Source organism: Xenopus laevis, chromosome 5L (assembly GCF_017654675.1).
Source record: "Xenopus laevis strain J_2021 chromosome 5L, Xenopus_laevis_v10.1, whole genome shotgun sequence".
NCBI lineage: Eukaryota > Metazoa > Chordata > Amphibia > Anura > Pipidae > Xenopus > Xenopus laevis.
The window spans coordinates 6,250,812-6,274,902 of NC_054379.1; the positions used below are offsets into that span (position 1 = coordinate 6,250,812).

General features: G+C 40.6%; 1 protein-coding gene across 3 annotated transcripts in view; it reads right to left on the reverse strand.

Moving 5' to 3' along the window:
- Positions 1-8,289: 8,289 nt before the first annotated feature.
- The window catches only part of ttc7a.L (tetratricopeptide repeat domain 7A L homeolog), a 212,277-nt gene continuing 196,475 nt past the window's right edge, over positions 8,290-24,091 (reverse strand). For all 3 annotated transcript variants that reach the window (XM_041562490.1, XM_041562488.1, XM_041562489.1), the window contains one exon: positions 8,290-8,822. In XM_041562490.1, the coding sequence (XP_041418424.1) occupies positions 8,601-8,822 (222 nt within the window). In that variant the 3' untranslated portion in view covers positions 8,290-8,600. The remainder of the gene's footprint in view (positions 8,823-24,091) is intronic.

A 24,091-nucleotide genomic window follows, 5' to 3' on the forward strand; every position in this document is an offset into this window, starting at 1 on the left:
GAAATTGACAAAATGTCTAGCACCATGTCAGATTTCAAAATTGAATATAAAAAAATCTGTTTGCTCTTTTGAGAAATGGATTTCAGTGCAGAATTCTGCTGGAGCAGCACTATTAACTGATTCATTTTGAAAAAAAATTTTTTTCCCATGACAGTATCCCTTTAAATGTCAGCTGCTCCTCTCCAAAAAAAAAAAAAAAAAGAGTAATAAACATAAAACAATTTTATGACGTTGCTAGTTTGGGCCACATTTTATTCTAAAGACAAAGAGGAAATCATCTGGAGAAATATCACACTCGCAAGCTGCAGGCTGGGCAATCATTTCCTGTGTCTCCAAAGATGCCCCAGTAGCTCCTCATCTTCTTTTCTGCTGATTCACTGCACATGCTCTGTGCTGCTGTCACTTACTGAGCTTAGGGAGCCACTCACAATATACAGTACACATAGAATAGAAATGTCACAATATAAGGCTGATTAGTAATTAATACACATAATTACTACATGGCAGCACAGAAACCAGTGCAATTAGCATCAGAATTGAATAATCAGCAAACCTGTAGCATCAGCTTATATTACAGCCAGGGAAGCTCATTTTCTGCTGGATAATTAGTGACGAGCCCTAAGCTTAGCTTCTCAACAGCCAATCAGAGCCCACTGAGCATGTGAGTGTCACAGACACTTTCCAAGATGGTGACCCCCTGTGACAAGTTTGAAGTCCTGGATCATTGCTGCTATTGACAAGCTCAAACTTTAGCCTCGTGCAATAAGTTCATTATATAAAATATGGCATTTTTAGCCACATTCATTTATAGGGTTTAGTTTGCACAGGCAAGAGATGCATTGAAATTCCTACTAGTTGTACTCATTATAAATCGCCTTGCAGGCACCACTGCCTTTATACTGTGACCCCCAACATGTATAATCACCATAACCTTCAATACATTGATATTATTACATGGACTGTATGTATGGACATACCATGTGTCTTCTGACTTTTGCATGGACCATTGATGCTTATTAGGGGTCATTTAATACTTGGAAGACAGGGTTTAAAGAGCAAATACGGCACAATCTGTTGCAAGTTGCTTTATATGTGAGCACAAAGAGCTGTGGCTGCCTCCATGAATTCAGTGCCACCTGTATTGCGCAGAGCTGTATTCATCCTCCTATGCACCATACTTGATTATATTTGGTCTGAACGTGGAACTTGTAGGCACAAGCCTATCAGACAATAACCAGGCAGAGCAAGGGCCAAAACTGGGGTGGATCAGAGCCATGGCCCAATTTTTAATTCTGCAACTTTGGTTCGGTTTTCTACAGGGCTACAGCGAACAGAACTACACTGGCATCAGTTCTGAAGAAAGGACAGACCCCTTATTTGAATCAGCCGGAGGTTCCAACGTCTCATTTTATTAACAAATAAAGTCCCTAACACAGGGAATGGAAATCCTGTATAAGCTGCTTCCCAGAATGTAAACTGCAGATCATTTTATTTAAATGTTCCTGTTTCTTTTCTCGGACATCTGGGGCCAAGCCATAAATATGTATAAATTTGTATTATTTAAGGCTCGGAGTGGTTGGATATGATAGAAGACGACTGAACAGATAAAAACCGACAAAAACATCTTCTTTAAGGAAAACATCTTAACATCATTAGAGTCCATGGGACGGGGCAACTGGGCAATTCAATAGCAGAAATACAGATCAGAACGGGATCCATCAGTGGCATCATTTGTGTGTATCTATTTAAAGGGCATGTAAAGGCAAAAAAATAAAATCCCATTTTTACTTTCTTTAATGAAAAAGAAACCTATCTCCAATATACTTTAATTAAAAAATGTGTACCGTTTTTATAAGAAACCTGACTGTATGCAGTGAAATTCTCCCTTCATTTACTGCTGTGGATAGGAATTGTCAGACGGTCCCTAACTGCTCTGCAAGGAAACAATCATACTTATGTACAGCAGGGGGAGCCCCCACCTTACTTCCCAGCCATGCAGAACTCAAACAGCTTTGTTTATGACGATCCCTAAGCAGCCCAGATCACACTGAGCATGTGCACAGTCTTAGTCTTGCAAAGATGTATAACAAAGTTACAAGATGGTGACCCCCTGTGGCCAACTTTGAAAGCATAAATCATTTGTTTGATTAGGCTTGTGGTGCAGTAAGTTCATGTTTATATTTAGTGTACAAAATACAGCATTTCTAGCCTCATTCTGTTTTAGACTTTACATGCCCTTTAATATCTGTAAATACTGTGTTGAGACCGTTCCAAGATGGCACCCCAAACTGCCAAACCCTATTAGTGGTGCTTGTCCAACGTGAACATTCCTCGGCCTGTATAACATGTACAAGTGTTAGTGATTCAGCATTACGTAGGGTGATGTGGAAATGGAGGGATCATTTACTATAAACACGGACATGATGGTGATTTTCCCTAGGGTACATGACTGCTAGGGTTTCCCCATGTCCATTGCTGGAAGAATAGACCTATGTGACTCCTCCCCTCTCGTGAATACAGAGCTGCTGAACGCTGGTAGGGCTGATTGCAGGTGACTGAGCTCCAAAAGGGATCACAGAGATCCACGGCAATTTATTTAGCCGGGAATGAAGGGTTCAAAGTGCAAAAAACTGCAGCTAGTGACTCTTAATTTGCACTCTGGCTTCCATGTGGTTGATGAGTCACTTTAATTACAGAAGTAGCACATAGCAACCAATACACGGGCCAATACACGGGCCAATAAAAGCTGCCGACAGACCAAGTCTTATTGGCCCGTGTGTAGAGCCCTCCAATGGGCTTTCCCAATCGATATCTGGCCACATCTTTTCGTTGATGAAGTCCCGCGATCCAACCGCCGTTTGGCCTCCATTGTGATCCGATAGTTGTTCCCTATGTGGATACATCAGGGAGAGATCCGCTCATTAATGCCCACCTTTAGGTTTCTTTTAGTTACTATTGGGCAATTATTTCTCAGCCATGACAAAGCACCATCCTGACCCATCTATAAGCCCCGTTTAACTGAGAGCTTTATTTATTCCCATCAGCACAAAAGCTTTTTAAAATCATCATGTGCCTTAAATGAATGCGGTTGTCCAATCAGGGAACAAAACAAACACAATGTAACTAGAATGGATTTAGTTTTTTTTTAAATCTTTGGATTTATTCATTTTGAAGCAAAACAAAACATAAACTTTGCTTTCCAGAACTCAATATTTAGGGAAAAAATCATTGCATATAAATATTTGAATTAGACCCCCAGCAGGCCCAATGCACTGCATGAGACACAATCATAATGTAACATATAATGAAACAGCAAGACAATTAGCACTCACTGAGCTACAACCAAATGGTAACCAGTATTGGGAGTCGGCTAATAAGTAGTTTGTTTTGTGCATAAGACAGAGCCCACTAATGTAGGATATGCCGAATGCATCAAATTTAATTCCATAATCAGCCATTGGGCATAAGGGTTTTATGTGTGTTTCTGGATTTAAAGGGATGAGGTGTAAACTCTAGCAAGAGCCAGTTTGGATCACTACTCTGGGTAATGTTAGGGTTACCAACAAACAACAAAATAAACAAGGGATACTTTATAAAGCTGAATGTGTAGAACTATGATCAAAGGAAAACTACAGCGGCATTTTATTGCCAATAGATTGGCTGCAATAGTGCTAGAATGCTATATTTATTCTGCAGAATGTTTTACATACCTGATTAAACAGCTCTAGAAACTATCTCTGTTTGTTTAGGATAGCAGCTGCCATATTAGTTGGTGTGACATCACTTCCTGCCTGAGTCTCTCCCTGCTCACTCATAGCTCTGAGCTCAGAATACAGCAGGGAGGGGAGAGAGGAGCAAACTGAGCATGCTCAAGCCCTAGCCCTGGAGGTTTAAGCTGAAAACAGTTAGTCTGATACAGAAGCCCATGAGTACACAATAGAAGGAAAGAAATGTGCTGTTTCTTTTGACAGAGGACTCAGAGCAGCATTACTTTGAGGGGTTACTGGTGTATTTATATAGACCTTTCTGATAAATCTTAATTACTTTTAGCCTGTCCTTCTCCTTTAAGGCTTTGCAGCCCTGAATAAGAGATATTTTATAAGTAACAAAAACAAACACACAAGGGTAGATGGATGTAGGATTAACATGTGGTGCCTTCTGGTAGTGCCCACAGCCTGCCATCTGGCCAGAAACCCCAAACCATGGTCGGACTGGGCTGGGGGGACACTGGCAAAAAATCTCATGGACCCTGCTGACCCAAGCCCGCTCCCCCTGGATTCTGGAGACCCTTCCCTGCCTCTACTCCCTGATCACAGCGACGGAGGAAGAAGGTAAAAGAGACAAGTCTTGGGGGTTGTGGTCTAGGGAACATGTTGTGCCGGGGTGTGTGTGTCTGTGCGGATGTTGGGGGGTCCTTAAAGTCCCAGCCCAGCGGGCCCCGGACTCCCCAGTCTGACACTGCCCTAAACCCACCCTTTTTTGTGTAAGTCCTGCCCTATTGGGTTACCTGTATATGTGGGCCGGCAGGTATCCTAAGCCTCTGTGATTTTGGGTGGTCAAATGAAATAGCTGAAATAAACATCATGGGGTATATTTATCAAAGAGTGAAGTTAATAGTGAAGTTCCGCCACTAGAGTGAAATTCCACCACTCTCCATTAATTTCTATGGGATTTTTATTGATAAATACGCCTTTCAAAATCCCATAGAAATGAATTGAGAGCTGCGGAATTTCACTCTAGTGGCGGAACTTCACTCTTTGATAAATTTACCCCTTTGATACAGGATTAAGCCCTGAAATACTAATATACACATTGTACTAAATGGAACTACAGTGAAATCTCAATTTTACATTCCCTGATTTTAAGGTTTCCCACATTTTACCGTTTTTTTTTTGTGGTCCCACCAATATACAGTATAATACATCAAAAGCATTTTCTCTGATTTTACACCATTTTCGAAAAGCGTAAAACGGAGGTTCTACTATAAGCACAGTAAATGTTCAACTAAACAACCCGAAATATAATCATCCCTTAACTAATGTGTTTGTACAGCTCCGGAGCCATATGATCCAGAAAGTCAAACTGTCTAAGGGCCCCACAGCAATAGATACGAGTCACGCCATCGCCTTTAATCCGACTATCACTGTTTATTCAGATTTAAACGCAGAATAAACGTCATTTCTGTTTTGCTGTCAACTGTCTAATGGTCTTGATCCCCGAGGATATTGTCTCTATAACAAGGATTTGTTCCTAAATGAAATCTCTAACTGCCGTACGCTCACATAGCAACACAGACAAAGCTGAGTGTGGGGCGATATAAATAGAGTTTCATGTTAAATAATATGTGGGTGGGAGGGGGATACTCATATAACATCTGTACACTGAGCTGCTTCATTTCACTCAGTTTGTTGCTTTAATAACCATGGGAATAGCCAACGAAATTCCCCTGAGTTGTCACAAATGAGAGCGGAATTTAGTTGTCTGGTATGTGGAGAAGCCCAGCAGCGAGTGGGACGAGGGGCAGGTCCATTTAATATTGACCCCCATTGTAACTGACCCATTCTCAGTGAAGAAACAATGGATATGGGATTCTATACCAAAGGTTTGTGGCATGGGGTGGGGTAAATAGTAATTCCATAGTTATGGGGCTGCTGATTCTTTTTAATATAAAAAAAAACCCCATCTGCTAATTCACTTTATAACAGCAGCCATGACTGAAGCCTGAAGATAGAGATACGTGGGCTCGTGGCAATGATGGACCTCGAGGGCTCCGCTGTTGTCATGGACTTTCAGGAACTGGAGATCACTTGAGGTTTATTGATAAAAGCTCCATGGAATCTGAACTCACAAAGAGCCAGAACCCCAAACAAAGGAATTACAGAGTTTTATAGGGAATATACGGGTGGGAGAACTTGGAGATATCGCTTCTAAGCACAGAAACACAAAGAACTGCTCTTACTGCCAAGCAGGTGGCTCTGCCTCAAGGTCAGGGTACTAATGACCAAGGCCAGAATGAGAACAGAATCCATCCAAGTCAGGGTGAAATCACTGAATTGTATTCTCTCTCTCACTGTCCAATTTGGTATTGAAGAAGCTATTAATGTTGTTAGATTTAATTCAACACCAAGGCTAATAACAACATAAATACCAGGCTGCCGTGTCTTTTGACTCCCCGGGTGAGGATTTTGGGTGTTCTAAGGCAGAAAAACCAAAAGTTAGATGAGAAGGTCCCCAAGGTGACTGAACTGTTTTGTGTGCTATTGTCAAGTATGAATCTCAAGTAGGGATGCACTGAATCCAGGATTCGGTTCGGGATTCGGCCTTTTTCAGCAAGATTCGGATTCGGCAGAATCCTTCTGCCCAGCCGAGCATATGCAAATTAGGGGCGAGGAGGGAAATCGCGGGACTTTTTGTCAGAAAACAAGGTAGTACAAAATGGTTTCAACTTCACCTTCGATTCGGTTCAGTATTCGGCCGAATCTTTAGCAAAGCATTCGGGGTTTGGCCGAATCCAAAATAGTGGTTTCGGTGCATCCCTAATCTCAAGGCCCAATGTCCTGTTACACCACCCAATGTTTTTAAGGATCAATGTGGAAGGTGGGCACACAGTAAAAAAGTTGGCCATAGGTTGAGTCTATAAAATGACCCTGCTGATGACCTGGCAAGTCCAATAAAGTAAAGTGCTAGCCCTTAGGTACAAGAGATGTAAGATCATTGTTGAAATGATCTGATCTTTTAGATTCAGGTGCAAGTGTGATACCTCTCCTCTTACAAGTTATCGATCCCATTTTCAGTCATTTACTAATTGATTGCAGAGTATTTCTTTTTCTGACACCGGGCTCTGTTTTTCAGGCAGGTGTTGCTTTAGAGAAGAGCAAGACTAAGAGTAGAAAGGCTTGATCTGATCAGTAAAGCTCAGGTAGCAAAGGTTGCTAAACTGCACCTCATTACTCAGTGTTTTGTAACTTGTACACAAGCCCAAAGGCTGATGGTAAATCAGAATAATCTCTTAACGACATATCTACAGTAACAAAAAAAGTACCAAGGGCAATTTAAAGAATTAGAGACCATAAATGGATCTTAACATCAAGGGACCTTCAACCTTGAGGATAAGATACTATAGTGCGGCAGATAAACCCCTGCAATCTAGTTCATACAGGTATTTTCCTGATATGTTCATGTGTTTACATAGACAACAGAGTGATATATTGCCCTAAATAATGACCTTTAAAGAAATAGAACTACTCCCAGCCTGTAGAGTCTGTAGTTGAAAGCCAAGGTGCTCAGTTGAATCAAAGGAAATCAAACCATTTCCAACCTTATGATATGTTCTTAGTATGAAGTATCTGATGGACATTTGTACACTCAACCAAGTGCAGCTGCTATCTCTCGGGGTTGTAGATGGGTGTGCAAGGTAAGTTGCTACAACACAGCTTTATTGGTTGGGATGTACTGGAGTTTTAACACTTTGGTACCAATTTCATCAGGAATGTCTATGTATTAGAAGCAGATATGGTTCCTTAGAGACAATAAATGGTTCCATTAAGACTACTTTCATGATTATTGGCTCTGGTTTCGATGAAGAAGTCACGTATTGCCATAAAAGTGCTAGAGAGATCCCACATTGCATCAACGGCAGCCATAATAATTCTCCACCGCCTCAAATAGCCCCCACTCTGCTGCCTCCATTACAACTACGAATGTTACTTATCTTATAGTTAGTTCCAGCTAAGGCCCCATGTTACTGGGCATTTATAGATCTGACCAAAGCAGAACAATTGGTGGTATCAATAAATAAGACAACTATCTGACCTTTAATGGAACGATCATATTAACTGTAGCTATGTAAACTGCTTATAATTTAAAACTTTCTAATAAATGGGGACGTGAGCGTTGAAGAACTGTCCACACCTCCTCCACACCCTAACCCTCGGTTTAATGGGGACATACAAGTTGGAGAGGTGTCCAAGCTGCTTCACACCCCAAACTTTACCACATTGAAAGCTCTCCTCCAACTCCAGGGTGCTGGGAAATATGGATAGGCCTAATTGGAGACTTGGATGGGCTTTAATGTATGAAGGAACCACAAGGGTGTCCAACCACCAAACCTTCCATTTCAAGAGCTGGAAGTCTGCAGTTTGCTCATGAGGTTGCTGAGAAAAAAATATATGTCTAGATCCAGTTCTGGACTTCCAGTTGACTGGAACTGAATTTGAAGATACTTTTTTCTTTTTATGATCCATAATGTCCTTTCTGTGTTGGACTCTAATAACACTACTGATGCTGTTGAACCAGTGCAGGTTGTTTATTAGTTCATAATGTCTTGTGCCAATACAAGACCCTTAAGGATATATACTGGTAGCAGAACTCCATTTTTGTATTGGACCCTAACTCTAAGGCACATGGGATCCTGTCTTCCACATAGAAAGATTTCCCTTTCATTTTAATATAAAAATAGATCTATTTTCATATTCTTCTCATTTTAAAACAACTGCAAATATTAAAACCCAAAAGACTGACAACATATATACATATAGAATTTTTCAATGGAGACCTCTGTATGAGTGGAAGGCAGTTTGTAGGCGATTGTACTGAACCCTCTATAGCTCCCTTGGTATTACAGTGAATGGAGAGATAGGACTGCTAGCTTCCAGGTCCAGAGCCGTCATGAAACATTCCCCGGCAGCTTCGTGTTTCCCCTCCTCCTGCAGAACCTGCCCCAGCCCATTCCAGGCGTCATGAGAAGTGTTCTGCAGCCTCACTGCGTCCCGTAGAACCTTCTCCGCTAAACTTTTCCTCTCGAGCCTCGTCAGTAGCAGCCCCTGTAGGAACAAATGGACGCCATTTTTAGTTGGGATATGATTGTGTATAAGGGTAATAAACAACTTCATTTTGGGCTCCAAATTAAATAATGAGGCCCAACGTGCAATGCAGGTATGGGATCTGTTATCCAGAATGCTCAGGACCTGGGGTTTTCCAGTAAGGTATCTTTCTGTATTTTGCATGTCCGTCCATTATGGGGTTATTTATCAAAATCCAAATTTTTTTAATTAAAAAAGGCAGATCAAACTATTTGTCCTTATAACCCAATAAAAAACTTGAATAAAATCAGATGGGCAAAAATGGCGACTTTTTTTTATTATTGAACGAAAACCGTGACCTTTTCAGATTATGGAGCGAAACATCAGAATTTTTCAGGTTCAATGTCTGAAAAATCTAAATTTTTCATGAAATTGTCACAAAAGGCCGAAATGTTTGGATTATCGTACGAAACCCAGCAAACAATAATATCTTCAAACTGCAAATAGAACTTCTGCCATTGACTTCTACAGGACCTCGACAGGTTGAAGATATTCGGACATTTTGCAGCCTTGGGGTACAATAAATCTAAAACAATTCAGGTTTTTTTTTCCACTATAAATTCAGATTTTATAGTTTTACTATTTAATAAATAACCCCCTTTGTCTACTTAAAAAACAATTAAACATTAATTAAACCCAAAAGGATTGTCTTATCGTCAGTAAGTATTAGTTTGGATCAAGTACAAGGTACTGTTTTATTATAACAGAAAAAAAGAAAATTATTTTTAAAAACTTGAATTATTTGAATAAATGGAGTAAATGGGAGATGGCCTTCCTGTAACTCGGATATTTGTGGATAATGTTTTCTGGATAATGGATCCTATACAGTGGCATAAATCGAGTGCGTCGGGGGGCCAGGAGCACTCTGAAAATGATGGTTGACCCCAATGTTATTAATAGTGAAAAAAGCTAAATATATAGGAAGGCCGTTTTTTTTTACAGAAAAGGTGGCAACCCTACATATATATAAGTCAACGATCCCTTTAATATCTGCTGATCACACGAGAAATAGGTTTTAAAACAGATTTATTAAGGACACTAATTAAGTCTTCTCCAAGGAGAGTCTTCCAAGGAGCAACAGCCTCATGGTTGCTGATCAGATCAGCAGTGGGTGCTCCAAATGGGCCCAAGCAAAACTTGAATCAAATGCTCCCGACTGCAGGTGACCCAATGGCTCAGGAGATCTAGGGCCACCAATATTGAGACTGGTAGCATTATATGAAAGCTGCACTGTCTGGGGCAGTTGCTCCAACCCTTCAAAGTGCAGGTATTCAGGGAGGAGGAGCTTATCCTATGCAGAAGGCATTCAGATTGGACAAAATCTTTTGCATGGGAAATGAACTCCTTGGCCTTTCAGAACTTGACTTGGTTGAGTATCAATCTATCAACAACTACAAGTGATATTGACTTTAATGATCTGTTTTGGGTTCTCATGTGATATTTCAGTAGTTAACAACCCCCTCTGCATACAGCAGCATTAGTTTCACTGGGCTTTATGTACTGAAGCAAACAAAACACTGAGCTCACGGCTGGATACAAGTTTCCCATGACAAAGTACTAGAAAAAGGCTTATGGAGAGCCCCAGAGCTTAACTCCTGAATGACTTAACCAACGATGGCAAGATCTCTGGCTGAGAATGCAGAAAGTTGCAGTTGAATTGTTGTGTGTTTGCCATAGAAGCAGGACTGGATATGGAGAAACATGGGGTACCCCTAGTAATGCTGGAAGACTGGATTCCTCACTTGTTGGTGGGGAGGGTAAATAAATAAGGGATGTCCAATCTCTGGTCTTCTGGTGGGGGAATGTTGGATATTCAAGTGCAAGAACAGCTGGAGGGCCTCAGATTGTAGACATTTGTCTATTGTACATCTATTTCCCCAACCTCTGAAATGGGGGGGAGCTAGTTTAGTAAAAGTGTGAGTGGCATCACTAGTGGAAAGTGGCATCTCCAAAGCAATAGTCACATCAGCAGTAATGTTGCCCAAGCAGAGCCCCCATGCCTGCTCGTCTTTCTCTCCATCACCAGTAGGTAAATGCTGATCTCTCAACAGTTCTCACAAGGCCAATGAGTGAATCACACTGCAATGCGTGTCTTTACACTTATTTATTATTTATATATCACAGTCACGTTACATGGTGCTTTACTGAGATTGCTCAGCATTAGCATCAATCACTGCCCCAGTGGAGCTTACAATCTAAGTCCCCTATCCCATTCATACATACATAAGGAGCCAATTTGAAAGGTGGAACTGCGCATCTTTATGAAATCCATGCTGGAACTCAGTCCAGCCGGTAACACCAAGAATTGTATCTTCATTTATTTTTTTAGAATCTCATGGAAAACAGATTTGGTGACGATCCGATTAGGTCTTATAATCATTTATTCATAATGATCATGCTTGATCTGTGTTGGATTGACCAGCCCTAGACAACACAAAAAGATTCAAAAAACCTCTAGCTCACTATAGAGCAACAACACCTTCTGGCCCTCTTGCTGTCCATAGATGAAAAGGTGTTTGACAGGTTCCTTTATAGCATATCAGACAACATGTCAATGAATTTAGTTTGGACATCTAATTACTAAAGTGGTAGCAGCACTATACTGAGCCTTTAACAGCCTGGGTATGTGTCTCTGGGACACAGTTTGACAGTTTCCTCGTAACCCATGGTACTAGGCAAGGATGCCCACCACTCTATCTTATGTTTGCCCTCTATTAAGCAACATTAGGACCATCGAGTCATATAGCCAATGCCAACAAAACCAGGACAACAAAACACACACTTGTTTGCCAATGATATATTATCTAAATATATTATATAACTAAATTATCACCCACTGCAAAAACATCTGGAAGCAGATTATAACAAATTACATACTGCGAATATCTCTTTATAGGGGAGAATAATATCAACATAATGTATGCTCTTCCAAGAATACTATATCTTTTTAGAACACTACATATAGTTCTCCCAATGTGGTATATCAAAACCCTTCAAAAGCAAATAAGCAACTTCTTTAAGGCGAGGAAATATCCCAGAATAGGTCTTAAAAATCCTCCAACAGCCTTAGAGGGTGGGAGGTCTGGGAGTCCCCAATATCCAACAGTTTTATATTGCATGCTTTTTAGGAGCAGCACATCCCAAATAGTGCAAATCCCATGAATCAATCTTTTTAACAGATCAAGATATAGCACAGCTGCTTTGGAACTCAAAGGAAAACCGACCCCAGACCCCACAGATGCTACCCAACACTAAATCACTTCTACAAAGTCTCATCTAGGTTGGCTCCAATCCCCATGAACTTCCATGACATCTCTGAAATATATAATACCAAACTCAGGGACCAAAGGAATCAATTCCATCATGGAGCTTTTTTTAAATAAACAAATTAAGATCCTTTGAAGAAGAAGAAGTAGACAGGTTCCAATTTTCAACTGGAGTCAAAGATGCTTACTTTTAAGTCATAAATCTACCCAGCAAAGCTTAACAAAAAAACCAACTATGTTAATCAGTCAAGATGGGAAGGTAAGGGGTTCCCTTCAGAGCCATAAATGATACTTTCAACCTCCTAAGACTATAACTTTCTATCTACAAAGTACTAGGAAGAAGCAACCCAAACCACCTGCGTCACCAACTAATGGCCTCAGAAGAAGACAAAGTCACCAAATGCCCCAATCCTTTAGAATCATATAGAAAGGGACTATACTGGCAGAGATAAGAAATATATAACATCCACTTCTCCTCTAGGCCGGGTTGAAAAAAAAGTGTGGCCTACATAGAATGCATGTAGTGGTTCCTCCCAATCGTACAAGTGTTCTGGGAGCAAACTTTTAAGCTCATCAACGAAGACCTTAAATGGTCTATATCAGAGACTGATGTTACCTTTATGTCACCTCTTAGCTATAGTGAGAAACTGGAAGACAAGCCTCAATCAGAATCATTCCACACAAATACAACACAACTATGTCTAATCTTGTTATGTCTGAAATGTAAATGGTACTGACTCCTTGGAGTAGATTATAGACTGGAGTCTTGGACTTTACTCAGGAGAAACATGGAGCTAGACAGCTTTTGACTGATAATGTTTGAGTCTGGTAGCTGCCCCCTTGTCATACCAAGCCAGATGTCTCTCAAATAAGATTCCAAAATTGAAAATTATAAATTTTTCCCTATATGATGATTCAAATGTAGTGGATACGCAGAAACACAGATTATGGGCTCATTTATCAACCACAAGGTACTAAAAGGTCCAAAAACTAGTACATTGTTTGTTCATGCAGAAAAGATTTCCTTCTTGTTGGGCTTGTTGCAACCATGAGGCACATTCAAAAAAACTTAACAGTGCAAAGGAGCCCTTGACTTTGGGCAGGGAAACCTTTGACTTTGGGAGCCCTTGACTTGGAACCTGCCATTGGAAACACATTACCAGTCCAGGGTCCAGTGGCGTAACTAGATGTTGCTGGGCCCCACAGCAAATTAATTTTAGGGCCCCCAACATATCCAGTGTTTGTCCTGTTTTACCAATATATGTTCAAATTGCTCATCAATGAGAGCCTCATGGGGCCCCCTGTACCTCCTGGGCCCCCCTGCAGCCGCAGGGTCTGCTTCCTCTGAAGTTACGCCCCTGCCAGGGTCCCATTCATACTGGTATTTACCGTATATACTCGAGTATAAGTATGCTGAAAAACTCTACCTTGGCTTATACTCAGGTCAACCGCAAAAACAGTCGCCGGCGTCTAAGAATAGTCGCCGGCGTCCATGAATAGTCGTCGGCGTCCAAGAATAGTCTCCAAGAATATTCACCGGCATCTAAAAACGAGACGCCGGCACCTCCAATGGGAGCAGAAACCCTCAATTTTTTGATTGAAACTTACCAGAAGCAGCTGCATTTCTCACCCTAGGCTTATACTCGAGTCAATAAGCTTTCCCAGTTTTTGGAGGTAAAATTAGGTACCTCGGCTTATACTCGGGACGGCTTATACTCGAGTATATACGGTAAATGGAAGGAATGTTGGACAATGCCTACAGCATGGGCGTGTGAGATTTCCAGTAGGATTCACATTTTGTAGAATTGATATATAACTTACATCTGTTACATCACTAAAGCACACAAAGACAATGGGATTTTGGGGACAAGCAATGCATTATGGACTGTATACCTATATACCTAACTCCGATCCACTAATTTACCAATAACCAAACTCGAAAAAAAAAAGAATAAAAAATAAAACTGGAAAAATTTAAGGTTCTATGAATACCTCAAATTTTTTCAAGTTTGTGGTCTTAAAAAACTCAAATTTATCCCGAAAAACCAGCAACCAACACCCAAAAACACCTGAAAATTGTGAAGGCAAAAAACATCTTCAGATGGTTAAAGGGACCTCTATCATTGACTTTTACATGAATTTTAGGTTTTGGCTGAAGTATTTTCGAATTCGAATGCTGCTTAGATGCACAATAAATCTCTAAAAATTCACGTGTATTTCTCAATAAAAATTCAAGTCTTTTGTGAAAAAATTTAGAATTATTAGAGAAACAGAACTTGAACGTTAATAAATCTTGATATCAGATTTTCCAGCCATGGTTCTTGTGCACCACAGCCTAAATGGATCCATCATCTTGGGGAAGTGACTGAAACCACATCCATGTTAATGCTGCTAGTAACTCAATTGTAGCCAATTAGATGTAGAATTACAAGACACAAAGCATTTCACTCATTTTTTTTACCCTCCTTCCAGGACATTTCCTTTCCTTTATAATTCTGATTAATTGCCAATTAACAAATGGTCATTTAGCTGTCGGCTCCGGCAGGAACATCTCCATCAGAGGAACTGAATCCAGTAACACTAGGAATAAAATCAAGCCGTACATACAACACAAGGCAAGGGAACTACAAGAACTACAAGCTTATAGTATTCTAGCATCACCCCACCCAACAAATAAAGACCAAGTGAAAAGTCGCTAAGAATAGGTGGATCCATAACACACTTAAAAACATGCATGCTGGTTAATTCCTATCTCCCGTGAAAGTTCCAGGAAAGCTTTATTTAATTTCTGGCTACAAAAGGAACCCCCCTCATTATCGGACACCATTTCTTATCTGAACCAGCTTAGTTGGCAAGAAGCCTTAAAGGGATACTGTCATGGGAAAAAAATGTTTTTCTCAAAATGAATCAGTTAATAGTGCTGCTCCAGCAGAATTCTGCACTGAAATCCATTTGTCAAAGGAGCAAACAGATTTTTTTATATTCAATTTTGAAATCTGACACGGGGCTAGATATATTGTCAGTTTCCCAGCTGCCCCAAGTCATATGACTTGTGCTCTGATAAACTTCAATCACTCTTTACTGCTAAATTTCAAATAAAGGAATGGGTGCGGCTCACCAAAAGTCTTTATTGGTTTAATTCCACGGGTTATCCTGTGTTCGATATCCCAAATCAATGTATCAATAATGTAGTTGGTTGTGGAACAAACCCAAGGCAGCAAGTTGACTGCAATACTCTTTTGCTGCCTTGGGTTTGTTCCACAACCAACTACATTATTGATACACTCTTTACTGCTGTACTGCAAGTTGGAGTGATATCACCCCCTCCCTTTTCCCCCAGCAGCCAAACAAAAGAACAATGGGAAGGTAACCAGATAACAGCTCCCTAACACAAGATAACAACTGCCTGGTAGATCTAAGAACAACACTCAATAGTAAAAATCCATGTCTCACTGAGACGCATTCAGTTACATTGAGAAGGAAAAACAGCAGCCTGCCAGAAAGCATTTCTCTCCTAAAGTGCAGGCACAAGTCACATGACCAGGGGCAGCTGGGAAATTGACAAAATGTCTAGCCCCATGTCAGATTTCAAAATTGAATATAAAAAAATCTGTTTGCTATTTGGAGAAATGGATTTCAGTGCAGAATTCTGCTGGAGCAGCACTATTAACTGATGTGTTTTGAAAAAAAATGTTTTTCCCCGTGACAGTATCCCTTTAATAACTAAACTCAAGGAAGTAATTCCAAAGATTCTTTTAGGCTGATTTTGGTCTCCTTCTTTTGAAATCTGTAACTCTAATACTGGTGATCAAATAATGTGGTTTCTTCAAAGAAGATCTATCCAGCATTTCAGATGATGAACGGGCTTTTTCTTTTTTTTTTTTTTTATTACATTCGCATCCACTGGTTTAGTTCATTTTTGTTAGTTCTTGTTAGTTTTGTTTTTGAGAATAACATGCCATTGACTCGAATGTAACATATTTTCTTAATCTGCATAATATTTCTTTAATGTGAAAATCAAATATAATATTTAAAACTCAAAAAAAACAAACAAGCTGGATTGTGGACGGTTTTTGGCACTTTGCTCGGCACATAATAAATGACCCTTTTTCTTCCTTGAACATTAAACGAAAGTCTCAAGCAAATGTATTTGACAACAAGGGTCACATTAACGACTTTCGGGTTGAAGTAAAATCCTTCGACTTTGAATATCGAAGTCGAAGGATTTACCACAATTCGTTCATTCGAACGATCGTAGTAAAAAACTGATTAAAAAAGGATTTTAATTCATCGATCGAACGATTTTCCTTCGATAAAAAAATACTTAGAAAGCTTATGGGGACCTTCCCCATAGGCTAACATCGGTGCTCGGCAGGTTTTAGGTGGCGAAGTAGGTGGTCGAAGTTTTTTTTAAAGAGACAGTATTTAGACTATCGAATGGTCGAATAGTCAAACGATTTCTAGTTCAATCGTTCAATTCGAAGTCGAAGTAGCCAATTTGATGGTCGAAGTAGTCAAAAAAAACCTTCGAAATTCGAAGTTTTTTTCCTTCTAATCCTTCACTCGAGCTAAGTAAATGTGCCCCTAAATGTGTAAAGCTCCTGGCTTGATTCACACTGGTTTTACGTCTTCTCTATGTACATAAGCATTCCAGGCCCACTGTGATGTCATCAACCTATGCCTTGACATCACCACCCTTCCCTTTATGTCACCACCCTCCACATGTGACAGCATTATTCGGACACCCATTGACTTTAACGCCAATGTCAAAATTCATGCGATTGTCAGAATTGACGCAGGCTTTAAAATATTCTCTGTGCTGAGAATAAAACCTCCATTGCGTAGTAAATGTCTGTCTTTTCTCCCGCGCTAACAATTGCCTTTATATTAAAGGGGTGGTTCGCCTTTAAGTTCACTTTTAGTATGTTTTGCAATGGCTAATTCTAAGCAACTTTTCAATTGGTCTTCATTTTTTGTTTTTATAGCTTCTGACTCTTTCCAGTTTTCAAATGGGGGGGTCACTGACCCCATCTAAAAAACAAATGCTTTGTAAGGCTACAAATGTATTGTTGTTGCTACTTTTTATTACTCCTCTTTCTATTCAGGCCTCTCCTATTCATATTCCAGTCTCTTATTCATAGTAATGCATGGTTGCTAGGGGAATTTGGACCCTACCAACCAGGTGGCTGAAATTACAAACTGGAGAGCTGCTCAATAAAAAGCTAAATAACTCAAAAACCACAAATAATAAAAAATTAAAACCAATTGTAAATTGTCTCAGAATATCCCTCTCTACATCATACTAACAGTTAATTTAAAGGTGAACAACCCCTTTGATAGCTGTGATTATTTGCCTTATATACTACAGTTGGCATGAGGGTTCTGGGCTAGATTTTTGGTGCACATCTTGGATACTATGGAGCTAATGTAACAACAGGAGCAAAGATAAATTATAATAACCCATAGCAGAGCATCAGAACTGCCAGACTTGTTGATTAGAGAGCAAATGACCTGCAGAAAACATAGATCCAGGACACTCAGTTCTAACGGCAAATAAATGAAACTGCTCCGGATAAACCGGCCACAGTTTGTTTGAAGTTGCATTTCCAACTGCCGGCTTTGATAATTAAATGCCTAACGATGACTGTAAAATCCATTCTGTACATTTCTGGCAGCTGGTGGGCACGCGTCTCTTGCTATAAAGTGCGTTGCACATGGTTTTATGATTCGGAGAAGCTTTTTGGTTGAGCAGAGAAAAGAGGAGCAGGACGGGCTACAGACAGGGAGGGAGGATTCTGCTGCATTATGACAGGGATACAGACAGGGAGGGACCATCCAGTAAGACAGGACGGCCGGATTTCTACACCAGGGGACTGTGTGTTCCCCCAACCTCCATCCACTGCAGTAAGAACCATTCCCGAGCTCACATTGTGAAAGTTCCAGCAAGACATGTCACCCAAAACCCTGTTTGCACCCAACCTCTCTACTTGTATAACGACATTTCTAAAGGCAACGGAGATGCTGGCAAGAATAAAAAGAATTCTGTAGAAATGATGTTTTCTGAAAGAACCAGAACAATCATTTAATGAATAGACCAAAGCAGGTTGGCTGCAATACACAAACTACGGACGGAGCAATAAACTACATCGGAGCATTAATGTCGTTGAATATGGACAACAACAAAGTCATGCCCTTTACACTGCACTCAACATTGGCCTAAAAGCCTAGAGCAACTGGGGCACCAAGTCGCTGAGATTTACATAAACCTACCACCAGAGTAACATCCATGCAAACATTTGCACAAAGTTGGGCTCATGGGCACAAGGACCCCAAGTGGCTGAATATTGTACCCCTTACCCTTAAGACCCATCCAGAAAGCACTTGAGCTCATGGAATTAGTTCACTGGACACCAGATGGAAAATCCGGCACAAGATGCAGAGCTCAATTCAGCCCTGTACTTAATGGTTTAAGGTGGCCATATAGGGGCAGATTAAAGTTATTGGTCCTTTAGACCGATTCGGCTGCTTATCTGCCCATGTGTGGGGGCTCCCGATGGGTACCCCCCACAATTGATATCTGGCCAAAAATCAGGCAGATATTGATCAGGCAGGCTTGATTTTTCCTGCAATCGAAAATCGCATTGGCTAGTAGATGCGGTCCTACGACCCGTCTGCGCCCATTTCCTTCATACAATTCGATTGTTTGGCTCTAGGGATTAACCCAATTTTGCACTGATGGCGTAGCCAGAGAATTGGTTCCAGTTATAGGAGTAGTTATGTGCTAATGCTAGGATGCTGATTATTACTGCCAGACTGAAATAAGACAAGTATAAAATAAAGAGTATAAGATAGAGAGTATAAAATAAAGAGAATTCACAGCAGCAGCATTTTATGACACCCTGACTAGAGTCCTGCGCTGATACATTTTTTGGAACCCTTCCTGATCCGTACCCGCAACCTTCAACCCGCAACCCATATTCTTACCCGCTTGGACCCGCTACCGGACCCACAAGTACCTTATCCCCAACCTGGACCCACGACGATGACCATCAAGAATCAGGAAGTGCTGTCATTGTAAATCAGAAGTGACATCATCAGAAGTAGACGTGATCAGAAAAAAAGGAGTAAAAATCGATATTGAAAAGACCCGCGGGCCCGACCCGCAGAACTGCCGACCCGCATCTATACCCGCACCCGGAACTTCTACCCGCAACCCGCAGGGTACTGCAGGATTTTGTCGGTAAGCTTTGGGTACCCGACCCGCTGCAGGACCTCCTGCTGGAGTGACCAGGCCCGGACTGGCAATCTGTGAGTTCTGGCAAATGCCAGAGGGGCTGCTATAAGGTGCCATAGAAAGTCAGTATTTAGTGGGCTGGTGGGGGCTGTTTGGGCCTCTATGTGGGCTGATTGGGCCTCTGTGTACCTGAAATGCCAGGGCCTATTTTAATTCTCAGTCCGGAACTGTGCTGGACCAGCCAGTGGTTATCAGACTTCAGAAAACACTTCTCAACCTGACTATCCACAACTGTGAGATACGGGCTGAAATATAGATATGTGTCAAGGGGTTTTAGAAAGAAAAGACAGGGATTCAAAGCATGAAGGCTGTTAGGTTTTCACCCGGACAGGCCGGATTTTGGATTAGGAAATTCAGACAGGACTTTTAAGTGAATGACGATGCAGCCAATCACAGATCACAGATGTCATAACCCTGCTCCAGGGGGCCAGTGGAGGGTGGTGGAGGCTCCGGATGAGACAGCCCAGGTGGGTCCAGCATCCCCCAGTCCGACGCTATTATTTCCTTATAATTCTGCACATGAATTTGCCACATTCAGGCTGGAAGTTGCTCCGTGTTTGTGCCCCGTAGCTTGGCACCAACATCAGAAGAGCGAGGAGCCTGTTTGGACACAAGGGCCTGGTACAAGTGTTAATAAAAAGTATAAAACCCCATGTAGTTAAACCATAAGAACGACATGAGACAGGATAGATGTGAATAACACAATATTGTTACACTCCCCCTCACATTTGTAATGGAATAAAGAGAAAATAATAATTTTGCAACTCGCCTGTGCCGACGCAGCCCCAGAATAGCTCCCGTATAAATGTCATTACATCACACATTCACAAATATTTGTACGATTATTTCTACACTTTGAGTTCAATCTGTTACAACTGCGAGGAGGTGCCGAAAGCACAAGGATCCGTCACGGCAACGGCTTGTTTCTCTGCTGACGCCCGGCAACGCATGGAGGGGAGAGAATGATTGGGATTTTTGGAATACTGAGATTGGTTCACCTGCCAGACACGGGGCGAGGATCAGAAGCAGAACGTCACACCTGCGGTTGTCAGGTAAGCTGAGCCGCTCCCATTCAGATGGGAATGTAAAGAACAAATACACATTATACAGCGATCCTTTCCCATGCACCGCACCATTTACTCTGCCATTCAACAGCACCCAAACACACCTGTATATATCTTAGTACTGGGACCTGTTATCCAGAATGCTCGGGAACTGAGGTTTTCCAGATAACGGATCTTTCCAAAATTTTGATCTTTAAGTCTACTAGAAAATCATATAAACATGAAATAAAGCCAATAGGCTGGTTTTGCCTCCAATAAGGATTAATTATATCTTAGTTGGGATCAAGTACAAGCGACTGTTTTATTATTACACAGAAAAAGGGAATCATTTTTTAAAATTTGGATTATTTGGATAAAATGGAATCTATGGGAGACGGCCTTTCTGTAATTTGGAGCTTTGTGGATAAAGGGTTTCCGGATAACGGATCCCATACCTGTATACATCAGAAACAGACCAGGCTCAGAGCATGATGAGGGACACGGGCAGAAGAAACCCCAAAACGACTGGGTTGGGGTTTCTGCTTGCTCCCCACACTTCTTCACAGCTTTTGCCCTTTTTAATGACTTAATGCCCCTTTTTTTACAGGTATGGTATCTTTTATCCGGAAACCCATTATCCAGAAAGCTCAGAATTTTCAACAATTTAATCAATTTTAAAAAACGATTTCCTTTTTCTTGGGTAATAATAAAACAGTCGCTTGTACTTGATCCCAACTAAGATATAATTAATCCTTATTGGAGGCAAAACCAGCCTGTTGGGTTTATTTAATGTTTACATGATTTTCTAGTAGATTTAAGGTATGAAGATCCAAATTATGGAAAGATCCATTATCCAGAAAACCCCAGGTCCCGCGCATTCTGGATAACAAGTCCCATACCTGCACTGTAATTTCGCCTTCAATTTAACTGTTATTGAGCTGCCTGTTTATATTCTCTGGTGCTGTGGAATAAATGACAGAGAATTATACTACGGTACAAACCCTACATTGCTTTGCTGGATTTTATAACATCCTATAGAGGTAAAGGGTAAAGAAAATAAACACCAGGGAGACGTAAGGAAAGTTCCAAGAAATGTGAGCGGATGGGACATCTGGAAAGGAAACTTGTGCTTAGGGATTAAATGTTCTTGTTGCACAAAGAAGTTTATTTGGAATATTGGAGGATAAAATAAGTCTCCCGCGGGGTGAAATGTGACTGCAGATATGCCATGTTCACTCACCAGCAACAGCAGCAATCACACATTTACTTTCATTATTTTTACTACAGCAGCTAAAGCTAATCCCTAGATATTATTGGTTACTGCCCTGGAATCATTTGTGTTGTGTTACTACATAAGATTGTTAAAGGGGTGTTTCCCCTTTAAATTAACTGTTAGTATGATGTAGAGAGGGATATTCTGAGACAATTTGTAATTGGTTTTCATTTTTTATTATTTGTGGTTTTTGAGTTATTTAGCTTTTTATTCAGCAGCTCTCCAGTTTGTAATTTCAGCTGTCTGGTTGCTAGGGTCCAAATTCCCCTAGCAACCATGCATTGATATGAAGGAGAGACTGGAATATGAATAGGAGAGGCCTGAATAGAAAGAGGAGGAATAAAAAGTAGCAATAACAATACATGTGTAGCCTTAAGGTGGCCATACACGGGGAGATCCGCTCATTTGGCGATGTCGCCAAACGAGCGGATCTCTCCCCGATATGCCCACCGTGAGGTGGGCGATATCGGGCTGATCCGATCGTGGGCCCGAAGCTGAAGGCAGCTTTTATCGGCCCGTGTATGGCCACCTTTACAGAGTATTTGTTTTTAGATGGGGTCAGTGACCCCCATTTGAAAGCTGGAAAGAGTCAGAAGAAGGCAAATTATTTTAAAAACTATACAAAATAAATAATGAAGACCAATTGAAAAATGACTTAGAATTAGCCATTCTACTAAAAGTTAATTAAAAGGGGAACCACCCCTTTAATTTAAAAGTGAACAGCCCCTTAAAGGAATTGTTCAGTGTAAAAATAAAAACTGGGTAAGTAAATAGGCTGTGCAAAATAAAATAATGTATCTAATATAGTTAGTTAGGCAAAAATGTAATGTATAAAGGCTGGAGTGAGTGGATGTGTAACATCAGTCAGTCAGAACACTATTTCCTGCTTTTCAGCTCTCTTGGTTTACACTGATTGGTTACCAGGCAGTAACCAATCAGAGACTTGAGGGGGGGTACATGGGTCATATCTGTTGCTTTTGAATCTAAGCTGAATGCTGAGGATCAATTACAAACTCACTGAACAGTTATGTCCCATGTGGCCCCCCTTATAGTCACTGACTAACTCAGAGTTAGAGAGCTGAAAAGCAGGAAGTAGTGTTCTGGCTATTATGTTACACATCCAGTCACTCCAGCCTTTATACATTACATATTTGGCTAACTAACTATATTAGATACATTTTTTATTTTGCACAGCCTATTTATTTACCCAGTTTTTATTTTCACACTGGACTGTTCCTTTAAAGCCCAATTTCTTTTCCCAATTCAATGCATATCTCTCTCATTTACCTTCAAGGTGGGTTTCAGGTGTAGAAAGGAGGGCGAGTTGACATTATCACCCCTACTTGGACTTGAGGCTGAGCCCCCCTGTTACTGGTCTATGACCCCCCAGGGAAGAACAATAAAAAGAGGCAGTTCTAAATCTACGTGAATTTTATTAGAGTGTCATGAGACGGGTCAAGTTCTAACATGGCGATGCCTAAGAAGAAACATTGTTTTAGAATAAATCAGATTTGCAGCTTACAGGTCCCGCCCACCCTACTTTCCCATCACTAATGCCTCCTGGAATAACTAGTGACTCACAGGGAAATTAATTGATTATTTTGTTGAAGATGAGCAGAAATGTGACTGGTAAGTGCCCAGAACAATTAGGACGATGAGACGATGTTAATTCAGGGATAAAAGGTAAAGCCATCTGTGCAGATAACAAAATGACAGTTGCAGAAACACATTTTAGACGGAATAATTGAAAATACATTATCAGCCTGTATTTAGTTCTTCTATTGAAGCAGCAAGTCTGGTTTTGTTACTGAATTATTTTATAATAATGGTAATACAGGTATGGGATCTGTTATCCGGAAACCCATTATCCAGAAAGCTCCGAATTACAGAAAGGCCATATCCCATAGATTCCATTGTAATCAAATTATCCAAATTTTTTAAAATGATTTCCTTTTTCTGTGTAATAATAAAACAGTACCTTGTACTTGATCCCAACTAAGATATAATTAATCCTTATTGGAGGCAAAACCAGCCTATTGGGTTTATTTCATGTTTATATGATTTTCTAGCAGAAGATCCATATTACAGAAAAATCTGTTATTCGGAATTCGGAAATCCTGAGCCTTCTGGCAGGTCCAATAAATGTATATTATTTTTTTAAATAGAGGAATTTGTTTTATGTAATACTTTACATTGAAGTTATCAGCATCCGACTGAGGCATTGGGGGCTCACTGGGGCTCTGACACTAAGGGGGTTATTTCTCAAAAAAAGTATTTTCTGAAAACTACTCCGACCAAATCCGCTCAGGTTTTTTCCCCTCATCTATCAATACATTTTCCCGAAAATTTCCTGT